Source organism: Euphorbia lathyris, chromosome 1 (assembly GCF_963576675.1).
Source record: "Euphorbia lathyris chromosome 1, ddEupLath1.1, whole genome shotgun sequence".
NCBI classification, from domain to species: domain Eukaryota; kingdom Viridiplantae; phylum Streptophyta; class Magnoliopsida; order Malpighiales; family Euphorbiaceae; genus Euphorbia; species Euphorbia lathyris.
The window spans coordinates 6,111,383-6,130,545 of NC_088910.1; the positions used below are offsets into that span (position 1 = coordinate 6,111,383).

The 19,163-nt window shown below is 37.4% G+C and overlaps 1 protein-coding gene across 1 annotated transcript; it reads left to right on the forward strand.

Moving 5' to 3' along the window:
* The first annotated feature begins 3,290 nt into the window (after positions 1-3,290).
* LOC136220821 (cytochrome P450 726A27-like) lies at positions 3,291-9,403 on the forward strand. Its single transcript, XM_066008630.1, has 2 exons — positions 3,291-4,240; positions 8,634-9,403. Exons 1-2 carry the CDS (start codon positions 3,353-3,355, stop codon positions 9,252-9,254), a joined length of 1,509 nt encoding a protein of 502 aa, XP_065864702.1. The 5' UTR covers positions 3,291-3,352; the 3' UTR covers positions 9,255-9,403.
* Positions 9,404-19,163: the final 9,760 nt, after the last annotated feature.

The window sequence follows — 19,163 nt, forward strand, 5'->3', positions numbered from 1 at the left end:
AAATCCACTTTTAACTTAAAAGCATCATCCCGCTCAAATTACCTCCATATGCCCTTCTCAAATTCGGCTCTCTCCCCATATCCGCCTCTTTCATTGCCTTGACCCCCATACAGATCATTCAACCCAACATTCTCCCTCTCATAACCACCTACAACATTATCATGCACAATATCTATATTCCCGGCACGCACATGCGCGAGACCAACAACATCATTCACATGCATGTCATTCCTATGCCTATCATTCAAAACATCATCATTCATCCTAATCCCCATATTTCTAGCAATCATAGGCATATCATAGTCATTAAATAAGTCCCCATTACTATCACTATCCACATTTCTAATGACTACGAGATTGTTTCGTCTTACCTCTTGAACCCTAGGGCCCATTGGTAGTTGTGGTGCATGATCCCTCCTAGGAGGTGGAGTGGGTTGTCGCTCAAGTTGAAGTCAGGGGTGCTCTTCTTACCGCCAGTGGGGTTCTCCGGTTAGAAGAGCTTGAGTGTTGCGGTGTCCGATATTTAGTTCTTCAAGGGCAAGAAGAATCTCTCGGGTACTCGTGTCATATCATTCCTCAAACATTCTTAGAGACTCCATTAGATGCTTCACGTTGCCTTCTAACGCCTCAACTCTTTGTTCCGTGGATCCGGTGGCTTCGTTTGTGATACGTGGTTGAACCATTTCCCAGAAGAAGTCTCCGGGAAGGAAAACGACTCGGCTCTAATACCAACTGATGTAGATTGAAATCGACTGGAGGTTTTAATCGTAAACCAACAAAGAATACAAAATTCTCTAGCTTAATTAGAAGGTTGAATAAACCCACAAGGATGAAACTTGGTGCTCCAATGGAGGCTTTGAAATCAATATTATCAAAAAGTTGTGAAACATTACAAAGAAGAGAGTTTAAATACTCTCCCAAATAAGAAGAGAAAAGACTAAAAGCCCATGAATAGGGTTTTTGGCAAAACATGTGTATAAGGGTAGAATAGGAAAAGGAAGAGTCCATGGAAGTTTAGTAATCAGGGTTGGATGGCAAAACAGTAAATAAACCTCAACAGTAATGGTCCCCTATTGGTAAAAACTTGGAGGAGAAGTATCCTTCCAGCAGAGTACGCCCCGCGTGGATCTTGGTACGCCCCGCGTAACTCAGCTCCTGATCCTATAGAGTCTTCACGAAGGATTTTACGCGTGGCGTTCCTGGAGTCACGCCCCGCGTATTGGAGCCTCTGATCTTAATGACCTTCACGCGGAGCATCTTAGTGGCCCTGTTGGTTGGGATCTACGCATGGCATCCCAATCGTACGCCCCACGTACTTGGCCTCCTGGGATGGGTTCTTCTCCAATGCCGAATCCACACCCCGCGCGCATAGATGTACGCCCCGCGTTCCTGAGCTTCTAGGCACATCTTCGAAAGCTGGTCCCTTCATGCTTCGCGCCTTGGTGAGTACGCCCCGCGTACTGGACTGGTTCCCCCGGTTCCCCCGGTTCTCATTGTTCTCGTCTGTTGGCTCCGGGCTCGGGCTTAGAGAAGGGATGCCCTCATCATGGTCATTCTATCTTTTTTTAACCATTATATTATGTATAAATAGACAAGTAGAAAATAACAGAATAACATGCTAATTTTGTATCGTATTATGGTTGTCCTCAAGCTATGATATTTTTGGTTAAAAATAGAAAAAATTAGCCAAAGGTTAACATTGACAAAAGATATGAATATTATGATGTGTTTTTCAAAATATGGAACTAAACAGTGTGTTACGTAAAAAAAATTGACACTAATAAATTATTTATTCTTAAAATTAACACAAGGACTCCTTATATTAATTTGTACTTATTCTCCTACAGCTATTCGAGTCCCAAGAAATGCATCAGCAATTTCGAATACCGCCAAAGAACACAACTCAACTGTTTGTCCACCATTCAGACCACGTGGATCAATATTCATCATTCGTACCACAATCAGTACGACGAAGTGAGGAGAGTCTTTCGATCATGTGAGGCAATTACATCAAGGACGTCCACCACCTGGCAGGGCCATGTGGATCAATATCCACTGACCGGCCCAAAATCATTATGGCGAAGGAATGAGAACCTTTGGATCATATCAAGCAATTATATAGGACGTCTGCCATAAGATAGACGCACCGCTCGACGTTATAACGATTTGAGAACATCACGACCAACCAGATGGTGACATATGTCTCATAAAGGTATTCCCAAAGATTACAACAACTACCTTTTAACGACTACCTTTTAAGCTATTATCAAAGTTATTATATTCCAATAAGGTGGTTATTCTAAAATGGCAAATAATATCAGAGTCATCAATATTTTTAGAGCATTCATTCCCCTTTCCGACCCCGTTCATTGGACTCCGATGCTCTAACCAATTATTTATCCCTCTTCAGGCCACTCACTAGGATACTAAAAGGCAGCTTATATTTACAAACATAACTTTGTAATTAGTTATTGTTGGGCATAATACTCATCTGAATCCCTAAACTTAAACTATTAAAATCATCAATGAAATCCTTAAACTAACAAAAAATCATCAATTGAGTCACTATTCTAAACAAAAATGTTTAACTAAAGTCTCATTGAAAATCATTGGGTTGAACAGTTTTAGACTCTCTTCCTTAAACCAATTTTGAACCAACACAAAGATTATTATAGTCTATATCAAATAGTCACAATTACTAATATTAAGATATGATGAAGACTCAATTAATAATTTTTAATTAGTTGAGTGAGACTTAATTGATTTTGAAGTTTTAGTTTCAACATCAAAATGGTTAAATGCCTTATTGTTTTTAGTGGAATTTGATCTGAAATAATAATAATAAAAAGTCTTCATCAAGTCATTAGCTACTAGTTTAGTTTCCCTTCTTTGTTTCCCCCTCATTAAAAAAAAAAAAAAAGGGCGGCCCGGTCGCATTACGCGTCCCCGCTGAGCGAGGGTCCGGGGAGGGGTCCCACCACAAGGGTGTATTGGGGGCAAGCCTTCCCTTGCCAATTTAATTGGCAAGAGGCCGCCTCTAAGACTCGAACCCGTGACCTCTAGTCACACGACAACAACGTTTTCCCTTCTTTGTTTCCCCCTCATTAATTAATTAAAATTAAGACAATGACTGGTGATATTAATTTGTTTATCCTACAACTATTCCAGTCCCGAGAAATGCATCAGCCACTTCGAATACTGCCAAAGATTGACAACTCAACAACATAAAGATAATTTATATATTGCACATCCAATTAACAACTTAGTCAACAAAAGACTACTGTCTGATCTCAAATCAATATTATAAAATCATACATAATCAGTAACTGAGTGTAGTTCCAAATTCACAAAAATGGAGCTTCTGCAAATCCCCATCCTCTTCTGCTTTCTCCTCTTCATCTTCACACTAATCTCGATTAGGAGGAAGAAATTTCACAATCAAAACTCAAATCCTCCGCCGGGACCATGGAAATTTCCACTCATCGGAAACATTCCTCAAGTAGCCGGAGCTCTTCCTCACCACCGCTTCAGAGATCTAGCAAAAAAATACGGACCTGTGATGAGCATCCAACTCGGTCAAGTCCCATCTGTTGTAATTTCATCAGCTGAAACAGCCAAACAAGTCCTCAAAACCAACGACGTCCAATTCGCCGGCAGGCCAATAGTACTCGCAGCAGAAATCGTGTTTTACAATCGGATGGACATTGTGTTCGGTGAATACGGAGATCACTGGAGACAAATGAGGAAAATCTGCACATTAGAATTACTTAGTGCAAAAAGGGTCCAATCTTTTAGACCAGTAAGGAAACAAGAAGTTGAGAATTTCATCAGGTTTCTTTGTTCTAAAGCAGGAACTTCTGTTAATCTTACAAAAACTATCTTTGCTCTAACGAATTCAATCATGGCGATGACTGCAATTGGGAAGAAATATGGAGATCAACAAGCTTTGTTAAATATAATTGATGGTGGAGTTGAGGGTGGAGCTGGGTATAGTATTGCTGATGTGTTTCCTTCGTTTAAATTTCTTCATTATATTACTGGAGAATACTCGAAACTTGTGAGGTTACATGAGAAGACAGACAGAGTTCTTGAAGATATTATAAGTGACAAGAAATTGGAGAGGAAAAATGGAGATCGGAAGGGGGAAATTGAAAATCTTTTGGATGTTCTTTTGGATTTTCAGGAAAGTGGGAATCTTCAAGTTCCTTTGACGAATGCTAGCATCAAAGGTTGCATTCTGGTAAGTTTTCACACTAAATTTACTGGATCCTTCACATATTTATACATGGTTAATTCCCAAATAATTTATCCATTCATGGTTGATTTCACACTATTTCTTTATTTGTAGTAATTTTGGTTAACCCATCCCTATAGAAAGAATAGCAGAAATTTTATCGATCTAACCGTCACATAGGGAAATTAATTTTAGGAGTGATCCTTCCATTCAGATGATACTATTAAGAGTCTCGGTTTTTAGTTGAATGATATGGCATCATCTGAACAGAACGACTATTAACAGTATCGGTCTGTAGTATCTGTAGTAGAATTTCTCGTATACGAAACCTGCAGATCAATGTTAGGTTTCAGATCAATGTTAGTATGCCGGCAAAAGGGTTTCTGTTATTGTCTTTTAGGATAGAGTTAAAATTTGATACTACCCATTCTTAAAAGGTGCAAATTTTTTTATTTTTTTTTTTTTTTTTGATAAAAATGCATACATCATTTTATAGATACGAAAACATCAAGTACAATAAGAAAAGTAAGGAATAAAACCTTACATAAGTACAGGCTATGTCTATTACAAAATCCATAAAAGTAAAAAACGACTACGAATAAAGTTATCAATCAAAAGATAACAAACAATAGATGCAATTCAAGCGGAATAAGAGATTTGATGAAATATATGCAATTCAACTATAATTTATTGAACAAAGAGAAAAAAATAAAACAACAGAATGGTGCAAGGAGGAAAAAGGAAGACAATCTTCATTCTTCCTCCTCAAATAGAAGACTACAACTTGAAAAGGAAGAAAAATTCAATCAATAGAAAGATTAATGGATGAAATTGGTGAAGAATTGATGAAAATTAAAGAGAAGAGGAAGGAGCAGTTAAATTTTTTGGGGAGGGAGAGAAGAGAACAGTTTTGACGAACAAAAATATTATTAAATGAATAAAAATAAATATTATTAAAAGGTGCAAAATTAGTAATAACTTATGAAAGTTTGTCAAAATTAGAACAGTTCGAAAGTTTAGTTATATTATAAGAAAATTTTATAGAATTAGTTTGACTATTATTTAACTATTAAATCAAAAATTTAAAAAACATTTGTTTAAAGTAAAACAATTTTTGCACATTTTTTATTGGATATTTGTAACTATATTAGCAACGCAATAATATTTTAGACATTTTGACAATTTTTGGTGTGATTAAATTATATTTGGTAGATTTAATTGTTAGCATTTTAATAGAGTTTTTTTTTTTAAACTGTGTTAGTGACATATTAAATATTTTAGATATAATTAATGCTTGGAAAAACCGATGTGATATTTAAATAATAATTAAACATGTTTTTTCAAATTTTCAGTAATGTAATGCTATTGATTTTGCTTGAAAGCGTTAGAATTAAATTTAGACAACTTCATATGATAGGGCTAAACGTGCACCTCACCAAAAACGTTAGGTCAAATTTGACACTTATCCCAATAATTTATTAGTGTCGATATCATTACCTAATACACTAATACATTGTTTAGGGTAAAGGCTATGCTTACTTTGTTTTTCACAAAGTACCATTACTTGGTATGTTTTCACCATTGGATCCAATGGTGAAAACACACCAAGTAATGGTACTTTGTGAAAAACAAAGTAACCATAGAAGACACCCATTGTTTAATCATAGTAATTCTAATAGTAATAATACATTAGAAGGTACTTAAATTTTTTTATATTAAATAGTTTAGCCCCTATCTAATATTAATGACTAATTTGCTCTTTAAAAGTAAATTAAAATTTTGACACCAAAACTTTAAATGTTTAAACTTTGATACCTAAAATTTATTTTTACACATAAAAACTATTATTTTCAATATTAAAGATATAATTTTATATTATTATTTAAAAAAATATTATTCAAGGCAATGTCATTATCTCTCCCTTCATCTCTCTCGTGTCTAATTTTAATAATATAATTCAATATTTTAGTATATAAAAATAATAATACTACAATACTATTATTTTACATATTATTCTCTATGTAAATTTTAATTTTACACTTCACAGTACTATTATTTTAAATATTAAAAACACACTTTATATATTTAGTATTTATATTTTTAGTTTTTTTTTTTTTTTTTTTGAAACAAAGAACTTTATATTAATTTAAATCTGAACGAAGAACATCAAACAAAAAAGTAGGAGGACTGTCCCACTCACTACGTACAGACTTAGACCTGACCGCCCTAGCTAGAGTATGAGCTGCCTGATTCGCTGAACGTTTAACAAAAGAAATAGCTATAAAATCTAAATCTTGCATAATAGAAAGACAATCTTGAATGATATCAGATAAATAAGAAAACTGCACCGACGGCTGTGTGATTGCCATCACTACTGATAAATAATCAGTTTGAATTGTAACCCGTCGTTGTGGAATGGATTTCAACCAGGATAACGCCTCACGTACTGCTATAGCCTCGGCTATAATTGGTTCAAAATGCCCCTCAATTGCACAATGCATTGCAAATTCACACTGGCCCTGATGATTTCTGATTAAGAATCCAACAGAACAGTATCCATCCTCTTTGAACGTACCTGCGTCGACATTACAATACCAATGATTCTCAGGTGGCCTCTGCTAGGTAGCGTTTGCTGCTGTCAGGTAACTCATAGGAATTACTCGTGTTGCTTGTGCCTTCCGCCAGCTTTCTAATTCCTGTTGTGCTTCACACACTATCCGATTTGGAGATGTACGTTTTCGATCCCAGACATATAGGTTTCGTGCCTTCCATAATGACCAGATTATCATTACCACTGCTGCAGCTGCCATTTTATTCAATTTGTTCAATTCCGTTGCCAGCCACACTCGAATTGATCCCACTCTCCGCATCCGATTATCACCAAAAAATACCTCCCATGTACCAGAGGCGATCGGACATTGAAGAAATATATGCTCCTCATCTTCACCAACTGATTGACAACACTTGCATATATTATCAATTAAAACATGTCTGCGAATTAGATTGGATGCCGTAGGAAGTGTATTAGTGAAAAAACGCCAAATATTTTTATTTTTTGAAAAAATATATTTTTATTTTTATAAGCTAAAATATTTGAAATATTTTTTATTAAAATTAGATAGGAGAAATAGGAGAGGAGGGAGAAAGAAATGTTGGGACACATTTAACAAAAATATAAAAGTATATGTTTAATATTAAAATAATAATTTTAAGTGAAAAAAATAAATTAGGGTTATCAAAATGTAAATATATTAACTTTAAAGTAACAAAAATGTAATATTTCCCTAATAATTAAGCTCAAATCAGTAGATAGAAAGACTAAAATATTGTATAGAACAAAAGCTAAATGAAAACTACAGAATTTATTAGATAATAATGTTGGAACTAATCAATTATTTAGCCTTTGGAATACAATAAAAAATTATACATTTCTTTTCAGAACTAAGGGACTATCCACTTTAAAATTTCTCTATAGTTTTATAATAAATATAAGGTTTAATACATATCCAACCCCTTAAACTTGTAACTTTTTTTCACCTGGCTCTGTCAACTTAGGGGACAACCTCTAAACCCCCTCAACTTTCCAAAAACATCACATACAGTCCCTTACACCCATATGTTCTGTCAAAATATTGACCCGTATAGAAAACACGCTTGATTGTTGACCACACCAATATCACGTGTCATTTTTTTATTAAATTTTTTCAAGTGATTATTGTATGCGAGGTGTTGTCGCTGTTTGTTGTCGCAGCCTAATCGAGGTGCTGAGGTTGGCGGTAGTGGTCATCGAGGTGAAATCACTTGGAAAAATTTAATAAAAAAGTGACACGTGACATTGGTGTGGTTAACAGTCAAGCGCGTTTTCTACACGGGTCAATATTTTGACCGAACATAGAGGTGTAAGGGGATGTATGTGATGTTTTTCGAGAGTTGAGGGGGTTGAGAGGATATCCCCGAAGTTGAGGGGGCCAGGTGAAAAAAAGTTACAAGTTTAGGGGGTTGGGTGCCTATTAAGCCTAAATATAACCTCAAAAAGTAGAGAAATTTTACCTTACACCCCGTCACAACATTATCCATGTGCCAAAGAAAATAATTTGATGTTATATATTTTAGAGTTTATGATTTGATATTTTAGAGTCTAAATTTGTATATGAATCATTAACTAAAAAATATTTAATTAGTTAATTATACAGTGTTAATATTTTATTATTGACTCGACCCAAAGATTACATAGATGTGAGTCTAATCATCCTATGAGTTAATACATTAATGCCCCGCCTAGATTTTTAAGAACAAAACAATAAAATTGAAAAAAATAAATTGTTCTTGAAGAAAAGATCAAACCCTAAACGAGAAATTGTTTGGAAATTGATCACAAATCTGCGAATATCTATGGCAGGAAATGTTTGGAGCTGGGAGCGATACATCCTCCAAAACTACAGAATGGGCAATAGCGGAACTAATGAGGCACCCAAAAGAAATGAGAAAAGTACAAGAAGAAGTGAGGCGAGTCTTTGGCGAAACAGGAAAGGTCGAGGAATCAAGGCTTGATGAATTAGAATACCTAAAGTTAGTTGTGAAAGAAACACTAAGATTACATCCTCCAGGGGCATTAATACCAAGAGAATGTAGCGAGACAAGAACAATCGGCGGATACGATATTCATCCCAAGACTAAAGTTATCGTGAATGTGTGGGCCATTAATAGAGATCCAAGCATTTGGACTGAACCCGAAAAGTTTTGGCCGGAAAGGTTTAGAGATAATCCAATTAATTATCATGGTATGTGTTTTGAATACATTCCATTTGGTGCAGGAAAAAGAATATGTCCCGGAATCACGTTAGGAGTCATAAACCTCGAGCTTTTTCTGGCAAACTTATTGTATCATTTTGATTGGGAATTTCCGGATGGAATCACGGCTGAAACACTTGATATGACTGATGGTCTTGGAGGTGTTATGAGGAGGAAAGTAGACCTTGAACTTGTTCCTATCCCCAAGATTCCTTTGCCTGCAAAATAAATCAAGGTTTATCTAGATGTTATATCCATAATGTTGTTCATATTTGTACTTGTTTTAATTGAGTTGCATTGATGAATAATGAAATTGATTTACATCATTGATGTACTGTTTTATTTTATTTTTTCAAACTTCTTTCTTCTTCCCCTGTCCATCTTGTTCGAAACCAAACACTATTCTTCATTCTGTTTGTCGTCCTGGAAACTTGTGTTAGTCTTGTTTTCTTCTTTGTTGCGTTCATCTTTCTATCATCTTCAATTTTTGAAACGCTATTGCTGGTTCTACTTTTCAGTTGACTTATTCTATTTCCAGTTAAACTGTTAAACCAAATCCTTTCTTATCCTTTCTTACTCTTCTTCGTTCCCTGCTTGTCCAACTTCTCTCATCTTCTCCGTTTCATTTTGAGATTCCTAAATTCCACTTTCCTCTTTGCGGAATCAAATCCAATCTTCCTTTCTCCTTTCTTTTAACTTCAATTCACTGGGATTCTTTCTTATCAACCCTATTTCTTCCTTCTTCTCTTCCCAATTATAATATTTATCCATTTTATTTTTATTTTTATTTTAGCATTTTCTTTATCCTCCAAGTTTGGATTAATTCACTTCAAGATATATCTTACAAGTACATCATCATCCACAACACTGGAGTTGGAAAATCATATCTTCTACTTCTTCAATTAACTGATAGGAGGTTTCAGCTCGTCCATGACTTTACCAAGGAATCCACTTCATTCCGACTAATCAAGTTGTAGATATCTCAATCAAGCCGCTTGCAAGAGTTCAGTTCGTTATGCTTTGCTCTCCCCTTTGATACAGATTGAAAGCGATAAATGGAGGTTTTAATCGTAAACCAACAAAGATGTTCTTCTCTAGCTAAACTAGAAGGAGTGAATCCCAATAAACAAGGTATAAACCTTAGGTTCTCAAAGACGATGATATTTGATTGATAAAAGTTAGTTCATCCTTACAAAAATGAGGGTTTAAATACATCCTCCTAATGATAATAAAGACAAGGATTACCCCTTGCTAGGGTTTCGACAAGGCTATCCGAAAAGGGTAAAATGGGTGATGCGCCCCGACAATCAGTACAATGGTACAGGTACGGATTGTCAGGGTTGTTGGTGAATTACTTCGGGAGGAAGTAAACCGAGATCCGCCCAGGGTAGATGTTGATACGCCTCCTCGTGTACTCTTAGATCCGCCCCGCTCGTATGTCCTGGGGATCCTCCCTCCTTGGTACAACCTCCGTAGGTCCGATGTCTGAGGATCCGCCAGAGTGTGTGTGATCCGCGATCCCAGTTAGGATGTCCGCATCATTCTCTCCTTCTTTAAAAGAATTCGGCACTGATTTGTCTGTGTTGAACTCCAAAGGGCCATCCGACTTCCACGGGCTAAGGTCACGGATGTTGAACGCTGGTGAGATTTTACCAAGCCAATTCGGCAATGCTATATGATAGGCATTGGCGTTGATCTTCTTGGTGACCTTATATGGCTCGTATTTCCTAGGCCGAAGCTTGCTTCTTGTGGCGTTGGCGAGTCTCTCTTTGCCCAAATATACCATAACTTCATGCCCAACTTCAAACTGTAGGTCCCTACGGTGCTCATCCGCCTTAGCCTTTAATTTCTGATTTCTCTCCTCAAGAGTCTCTCTCACCTCTTGGTGCATCTGTACATAATCCTTGGCCAGCTGGTTGGCAGTCACGTTTCCTTTAGGAAGATGGGCTATATCAATGACGTGATTTGGGGTCTTGGTGTATACTACCTCAAATGGGGATCTCCCGGTTCCCGAATGTACAGAGCCGTTGTAGGCGAACTCAGCTTGGGCTAAAACCACATCCCACATCCTGGGCTTATCCTTACATTTGCTGCGCAGTAAGTTTCCCAAAGTTCTATTGACCACCTCGGTTTGTCCGTCTGTTTGAGGGTGGGCGGTGGTACTAAACTTCAGAGACGTATCAAACAGAGCCCACAACGTTTGCCAGAAGTAACTGAGGAACTTCGTATCACGATCCGAAACAATGCTCTTAGGTACGCCATGTAGCCTGACAATCTCTCTGAAGAATAGCTTAGCAGTTGCTGAGGCATCATTAGTTTTACGACAAGGTATGAAGTGAGCCATCTTTGAAAACCGATCAACCACAACAAAGATGGAATCCATGCCTCTCTGAGTTCTGGGCAACCCTAGGACAAAGTCCATGGACAGATCCTCCCATATGGTCTCTGGCACAGGCAAAGGTAGTTGCAAGCCAGCATTTGTAGTGCGTCCCTTGGCGGTCTGGCAAATATAGCATCGTTCTACTAAATAGGCAACATCTCTTCTCATCTTAGGCCAGAAATAACGAGAACTCACTGCTTCAAATGTCTTGTCTCGCCCAAAATGCCCTCCAAGGGATCCACCATGTAGATCACGAATAACCTTCTCGCGGATGGAAGTGCAGGGTAAGCAAAGTTGGTTGCCCCTCATGAGATACTCATCCATCAGATGATATGCTCCATCCCCATGTTGGTGTTGACACTTCTCCCAGATACTGCCAAAATCAGGATCCGCCAAGTATTCTCCTCGGATGTGTTCAAAACAATCGGTCTCCAGGTTTACTGTCTTGATTAATGACACCCTTCGACTCAAGGCGTCCGCCACCTTGTTCTGTTTTCCAGCCTTATAGATAAGCTTATAGGGGAACTTATCTATGAAGGCGGACCACCGGGCATGCATGGAGCTTCGAAGTTGCTTCTGACTTCCCAGGTACTTGAGAGCTTGGTGGTCAGTGTAGAGGATGAATTCTTTCCCCACCAAGTAATGTTCCCACACTTTCAACGCCCTTACTACAGCATAAAACTCTTGATCATACGTGGCCCACTTTTGCCGTGCCGCACAGAGCTTCTCACTGAAATATGCAATGGGCCTCTTTTCTTGCATCAAGACTCCACCAATCCCAACTCCACTGGCATCACACTCAACTTCGAACATTTTATCGAAATTGGGATACGCCAGCACTGGCGCTGTACTCAGCTTTTCCTTGATCAGGGCGAAGCTCTTCTCTTGGGCATCCGCCCACTCAAACCCATTTCCCTTCTTCAAACATTCCGTCAACGGGGCGACTATAGAACTGAAGTTTTTAATAAATCACCGATAAAAGGTTGCTAGCCCATGAAAACTCCTGATGTCCCCCACATTCCTCGGAGTAGACCATTCTCGGATGGCTCTTACCTTCTCTCCATCAACTTGGACCCCATCTCCACTAACCACGAACCCAAGGAAAACCAGGCTCTCCATGACAAAATCACATTTCTTAGGGTTGGCTTATAGCTGGTGTTTCCTTAATAGGTCAAACACTATCTGTAAATGCTCCACATGTTCCACCAAGGTCTCACTATGAATCAGGATGTCATCAAAATACACAACTACAAATTTTCCAATCACCGGGCGAAGCACCTGATTCATCAGCCTTATAAATGTACTGGGGGCGTTAGTCATCCCGAATGGCATTACTAACCACTCATACAATCCATCTCTGGTCTTGAAAGCCGTCTTCCATTCATCCCCAGATCGAATTCATATCTGATGATAACCAGTCCTGAGATCAATCTTGGAGAAAACTCGGGATCCGCCAAGTTGGTCTAGCATATCATCCAGTCTTGGAATAAAGAACTTATACTTGATAGTGATCTTGTTAATGGCCCTGCTGTCCACACACATCCGCTAAGATCCATCCTTCTTAGGCGTAAGTAGGGCTGGGACGACACATGGACTCATACTTTCTCTAATGTATCCCATCTCAATGAGCTCTTCCACCTTCTGCCTCATGATGTCATTTTCCTTTGGACTCATTCGATAATGGGGGAGGCTTGGTAAACTAGCCCCGGGCACAAGATCAATATGATGTTGGATGTCCCTCAAAGGTGGTAACCCACTCAGCAGTTCGTTAGGGAACAGATCTTGATATTCGCCAAGTAGGCGGGTCACTTCATTCGGCATCTCCCTTTCACCCCTTTGGGCGGATTCGTGGTTCGCCTTAACCATTACCACATACACCATTTGGCTCTCTTCACATTCGCTGACAAACGATTTGTGTGTAGGACAGACTACCAAGGTGGACTTCTCGTCGGCCTTTGGCTCTCTCATCATTGGCGTAAGGACGAACTTCACCCCATTCTTCACAAATCTGTAAGTGTTCTCTCTTCCTGCATGGATGGCATCGTTATCAAACTGCCAGGGTCGGCCCAACAATAGGTGGCAGGCATCCATATCGACCACATCACAACAGACTTCATCACTATAATCACCAATCACAATAGGTACCCTGCATCTCTGGGTCACCCTAAGCTCACCCACGTTTTTGATCCACCCCACTCTATAGGGGTCGGGATGTGCCTCCGCCAACAACCCGAATTTCTGAACGGCGCTGCTGCTCATAATGTTCTCTTGGCTTCCACTATCTATTATCACATTGCATCGCCCACCTCTCACGAGACAGCGGGTCCTGAATAGTCGGTGCCTCTAATCTCCCTCTATCCGGTTGGAGACTAACAAACGTCGTACCACATGAATGGCGTATCTCTCTTCATCCGCCTCATCATCATCTTCTCCCAAGGGTTCTCAAAATACTTCATCCCCTTCGCCATAGTCATCTTCATACCTTTCCACCATGTTGGCGCTCTTCCTCCTAAAACATTCGTTGGATCTATGGTCGGGCTCATTGCACTGAAAACATTTAAAAGGCGCTGGCCGCGCATACGAATTGTTGCTCTTAGGTGGTATAGGTGCTTCCTTGTATGGCCTAGTATCTCCGACAGATCCCCTTCCCACACTGTTGATCTTGACCCCACTGGCACTTGCCACCTGCTTGCCTTTGTCATAAGATTTCACGTTATCTCTTCCTCTAGGCGTATACTCAGTAGTGGCGGATCTCCTGGATCTCCCGGTTAGTTGAGACTCAGCCTTGAGGGCTAAATTCCTGGCATCTTGTACCCGAACCACCATCTGTGTGCCAATACGATCCTGGATGTTGTATCTCAACCCTTCTAGATACCTAGAGGTCTATTGGCTCTCAGTTTCAGACAAGTTGGCCCTTGCCGAAAGCCTCAAGAACTCGGAGGTATACTCATGGACACTTCGGGTCCCTTGAGAGCTTCCCCTGTAGGAGCTGTAAATATACTGCTCATAATCCGACGGTAGGAACCGCTCCCTCAACATCGCCTTCATCCGTAGCCAAGATCTAATCGGATCCCTGCCCCCTCTTCTTCTCTCTTCCCTCATCTGATCCCACCAAACTGATGCGCCACCCTTCAGGCGATACGCCACCAGCCTCAGTTTCCTCTCATCAGGAATCCCAGCATACTCAAAGAAACGTTCCACTTCCGATAACCAGTCTAAGAATCCCTCTATATCCAGTTCGCCTCCAAAAGACGGTAAGTCTATTTTTAGCTTAAAGGCATCATCTCTATCAAAGTTTCCTAGACCTGGGTATACTCTAGCAACATCCACACGTCTGTTGTCAACCGGCCCAACATCCCTCATAGTTCTAACGGTATTATCATCCCCAATACCCTCAAAGTCATCACTATCACTATCCGCATTATGCACAAAGACATAGTTGGGTCTTCTTACCTCAGGATCCCTAGGACCCATTTGTTGAAGCTGCGGTTCAGGAACTCCTTCCTTTCTCTGGGTTAAGCCTCCCGCGGTTGGTCGGATTAGAGCCAGAACCTCCAGTTTGAAGTTTTCTAGGGAGGTGGCTAGCTCCAGGAACCGTTGGTAGGTTTGTTTCTGCCGCTCATGGCTGGCTTGGATCTGCTCCGCGAGGTGCTCCCGCAGCTCCTCATATCTCCGATCACTGGTTTCCATGGAGTCTTGCGGTTGTCGGGGTTGAACCATTGCCAAAAGAAGTTTCGGGTCAGGAAACGATCGGCTCTGATACCAACTGATACAGATTGAAAGCGATAAATTGAGGTTTTAATCGTAAACCAACAAAGATGTTCTTCTCTAGCTAAACTAGAAGGAATGAATCCCAATAAACAAGGTATAAACCTTAGGTTCTCAAAGAGAATGATATTTGATTGATAAAAGTTAGTTCATCCTTACAAAAATGAGGGTTTAAATACATCCTCCTAATGATAATAAAGACAATGATTACCCCTTGCTAGGGTTTCGACAAGGCTATCCGAAAAGGGTAAAATGGGTGATGCGCCCCGACAATCAGTACAATGGTACAGGTACGGATTGTCAGGGTTGTTGGTGAATTACTTCGGGAGGAAGTAAACCGAGATCCGCCTAGGGTAGATGTTGATATGCCTCCTCGTGTACTCTTGAGGGAAATTATTCATTAAACAATATATCTCTATTGTATATTCAACAGCACCGAATCCTTACATCATAATAAGGCTATAAATGTCCTTTGGGGAGAGCTGAAAAAATCATTCCAGAGAAAATTCGGATTTCCTCTTGTAGAGTATTTTTCGGTGCAAAATAGAGAAAAAAAAAGAAAGAGGGTGAGTTCAAGTTAATGGACGTGCCTGGTTGAAGGAAAAAAATCGGCTATTTTCTCTTTTATTTTTCAAGGCCGTCGAATAACTGGTGAAGCAGGAGCTAGAGTCTTTCCTTGAAAGAGTTCGGAACTACATTGTATGTAAGGGTACAATTTCAATATTCTAATTATCTCTTAAATTATATTATTGTATACTTCAAAATAGGTGCTAGAGAGAACTTTAATCTCTGCATCTATACTATATATAATTACGGAAGCAGAGAGAAATGAGAAGAAGTGTTTTAGAGGTTTTTTTGATGAGTTGTCAACGTAGTAAAAAATCAGATTAAAAATATTTAATTAATTAAAAATAAATATTTAATTAATTAAAAATAACAAATTTATATTTATAATATATTAAATAATTAATAGCCTATTAATTAAAATAATAAAAGAAAGCAAGAGTTACGGGAAGATGAAAAAACACAAAGCAAAAGAAATCCAAAAGTCACAAATAAACTTCTATATAAAGCATGATAGATAGTATTCCACCATTATATTCATTGGTCACGATAGATAGTATTATATTTCTGAAAGTAAATATTCGATTTTTTTCATATGTTGTAGTTATTTTGTTCTTTTTATTTTTATTAAACAATAGTTGTTATAGTTTCATCTTTCAGATTCATTTCTGTTGTTACCCAGGTTCTATATCTCTCGCTATCTTATCCATGTTTTATTTTTTATTTGTCTTTTTTTTTCCAAACTGATAGCTTCAATTGAAGAAATCCGACAGAAATAGAAGATGCATGAACAACTAAAACCGGAAAACACAAAAGTGTCAAAAATTACAAGAAATTCCTATGTCTCTCAAGGTAATTATTCGATTTTTTTTCATATGTTGTAATTATTTTTGTTCTCAATTGTGTTGTTGTTTTCTTTTTATTAAACAATAGTTGTTATAGTTTCATTTTTCAGAGATGAAATTCTATTTCTGTCGTTACCCAGGTTCCATACCTCTCGCTACCTTATCCATGTTTTCTTTTTTATTTGTCTTTTTTTTTTCAAAATGACTAAAATAAAGATTTTGTATATTTGCATTCTTTTTTAGTATATGTTCCTAGGTGTTATCGTTTTGATTGTTAACTCTAACTAAAATTTAGATTTTCGGCTTTTTATGAACTCAATTTTTAGTTTTAATTGAAGTTAGATTAATTTTTCTAATTCGGAACATGTTGAAATCCACTCATTTTTTTAGTTTGAGTTTAGCTAATTGATATGGATTGTATTTTTTATTTTTATGCATTTTGGTACAAATAGATATAAAGTTTGACACGATAGTTGTTCATTGAAGTTTGAGACATATTAAATAAAATATTAAAGAGATATTGGAATATTATACTTACAATGAAGTTTATTTCAATATAAATTATGTTATATGATTATTATTATTATTATTATCAAGAAGTTATTTTTTCCCAATTTTCTAGACAATGAGATTGTAAGCGTCTAATACGCTTGATAAGATGTTTATTCTTGAAGAATGTGGATTATGCTAGATACGAATGCAAAATCAAGGTAAATAAAAATAAATTTTGATGCTCAAAATCCTAAAAATGTACATTAATTATGGATATTGAGATAATTGCTTTTGGAACATTGGCTTATATAATTTTTAACTATTATATTATGGTTCGTACAAAATTGTTAGTATTTCAAGAGTTTTTAACAGATGAAAATGAAATATGATCATAGGACAAATTATTGAAAAATATCATGTCATACCCGACCTAAAATAAGATCAGATAAGACGGTGAGACATTACTACTGACTTATTATATAAACCAATAGCAGTATCTCTCAAATAAGGAGAAAAATCAAATCAAAAACGAAAGTCTAGTTTAAAGCTAAAATGAACAACATATTCCGTTTCCAGCTTAACTTTTTCATACGGAGTCCGATTAAGGCGATTCAAAAACCCCTGGAAACATAAGACAAAAATAAAGAACTTTCATTTAGGACTCCAAGACAGATTCGGCCTATATCTGGTCGAAAAATGCATCACAAGATTCAGGTATGAATCTGATTTTTCCGCATCACCTATATAGACAATTCTTTATTATATCTAACTCAAAGTTATGACTTAATCATAACCGATATCACACTATTCCACAAGTTCTCAACTTTCAGCTGATTATATATATATATATATATATATATATATATACCGGTAGATAATACAAACCAAACAAAAGGACACTGCCAAAAACAAGTTCTTCAAGTGTCCGTATACTATCCACATATATGTACATGAACAAAATGGATGCAATACCCTAGAGACGACTTGCACCTCGTAGCTGTAACCGAACCTCGCCCTAGGATCGAGTACCCCTCTCGGTACCTTGCACTTCCTCGCCTAAAACAAAACAATAAAAACATTTGGAAAACATGAGATAAAAATCTCAATAAGAAACTATCAGCTATAAAAATCAACTTTACTTAATATAACGACATATATATACGTTTATAAAGGATTTAATCAAAACCTTGTAATATATACTCAAAACTAAAGTTCATAATAGGATCAAGGTATTAAACCAAAAACCAAAAATATATAATCTTGTATCCATTCTTGAGTTCATCCCCTTATAATTCAAATCACAATTCACAACATATACGAGACGTCTCTTAACATTGCCTATCCCATATGGTCTTACCCAACACTTCTCTGCCATATCCAATAGGTCTTTAGACTGTGTACACAGGCCATATTTCTCACTAAATATGGTCTTTGAAAATTAAATCCACCATACCAGACTACTCTCAATGGATACCAAACATTTAATTCCATATATAGATATAGATTGAAACCAAACATATATACATATATGTTTATCCTTCATTTGATCATAATCAAACTCACAAGTGTTCAATTCTCCAAAATATCAATCTTTAATCAAATAAAATTTCAAAGTTAATCAATCAACGAAACCTCAAATCAATATAACCCAGTAAAATCTGTAATTCACATATAAACATAGTCAATAGTTCATTTGAACTATAATTTCACAATAAAAAGCAAGATCGTGTAAAACCTCAATTTTACAAAATTCCGGCATAACCCTAAAATATCAATTTCTGGAAATTCTTTGATTATATATATATCTATATACATAAAACTCAAAATATAGTTGATAGTTACTTACCTTAGCTATGAATTGAAGAAAATACACCCGTTCAATTCTCCGCTAAATCAGTCTAAGACGTTTCCCCTCCAAACACTTCCGAAATTCAGAAACTCTTCGATTAGGATTTAGATCTATGCCTAAGGATGCTATAGTTTAAGTTTCAAGTGATTTGGACGGTCGAATCTCCGTAAATCAAAGAAACGGTGGAGAAACGGTTCAGGAACGAATTGATACGGATAAAAAAGAAAAGAAACAGAGAAG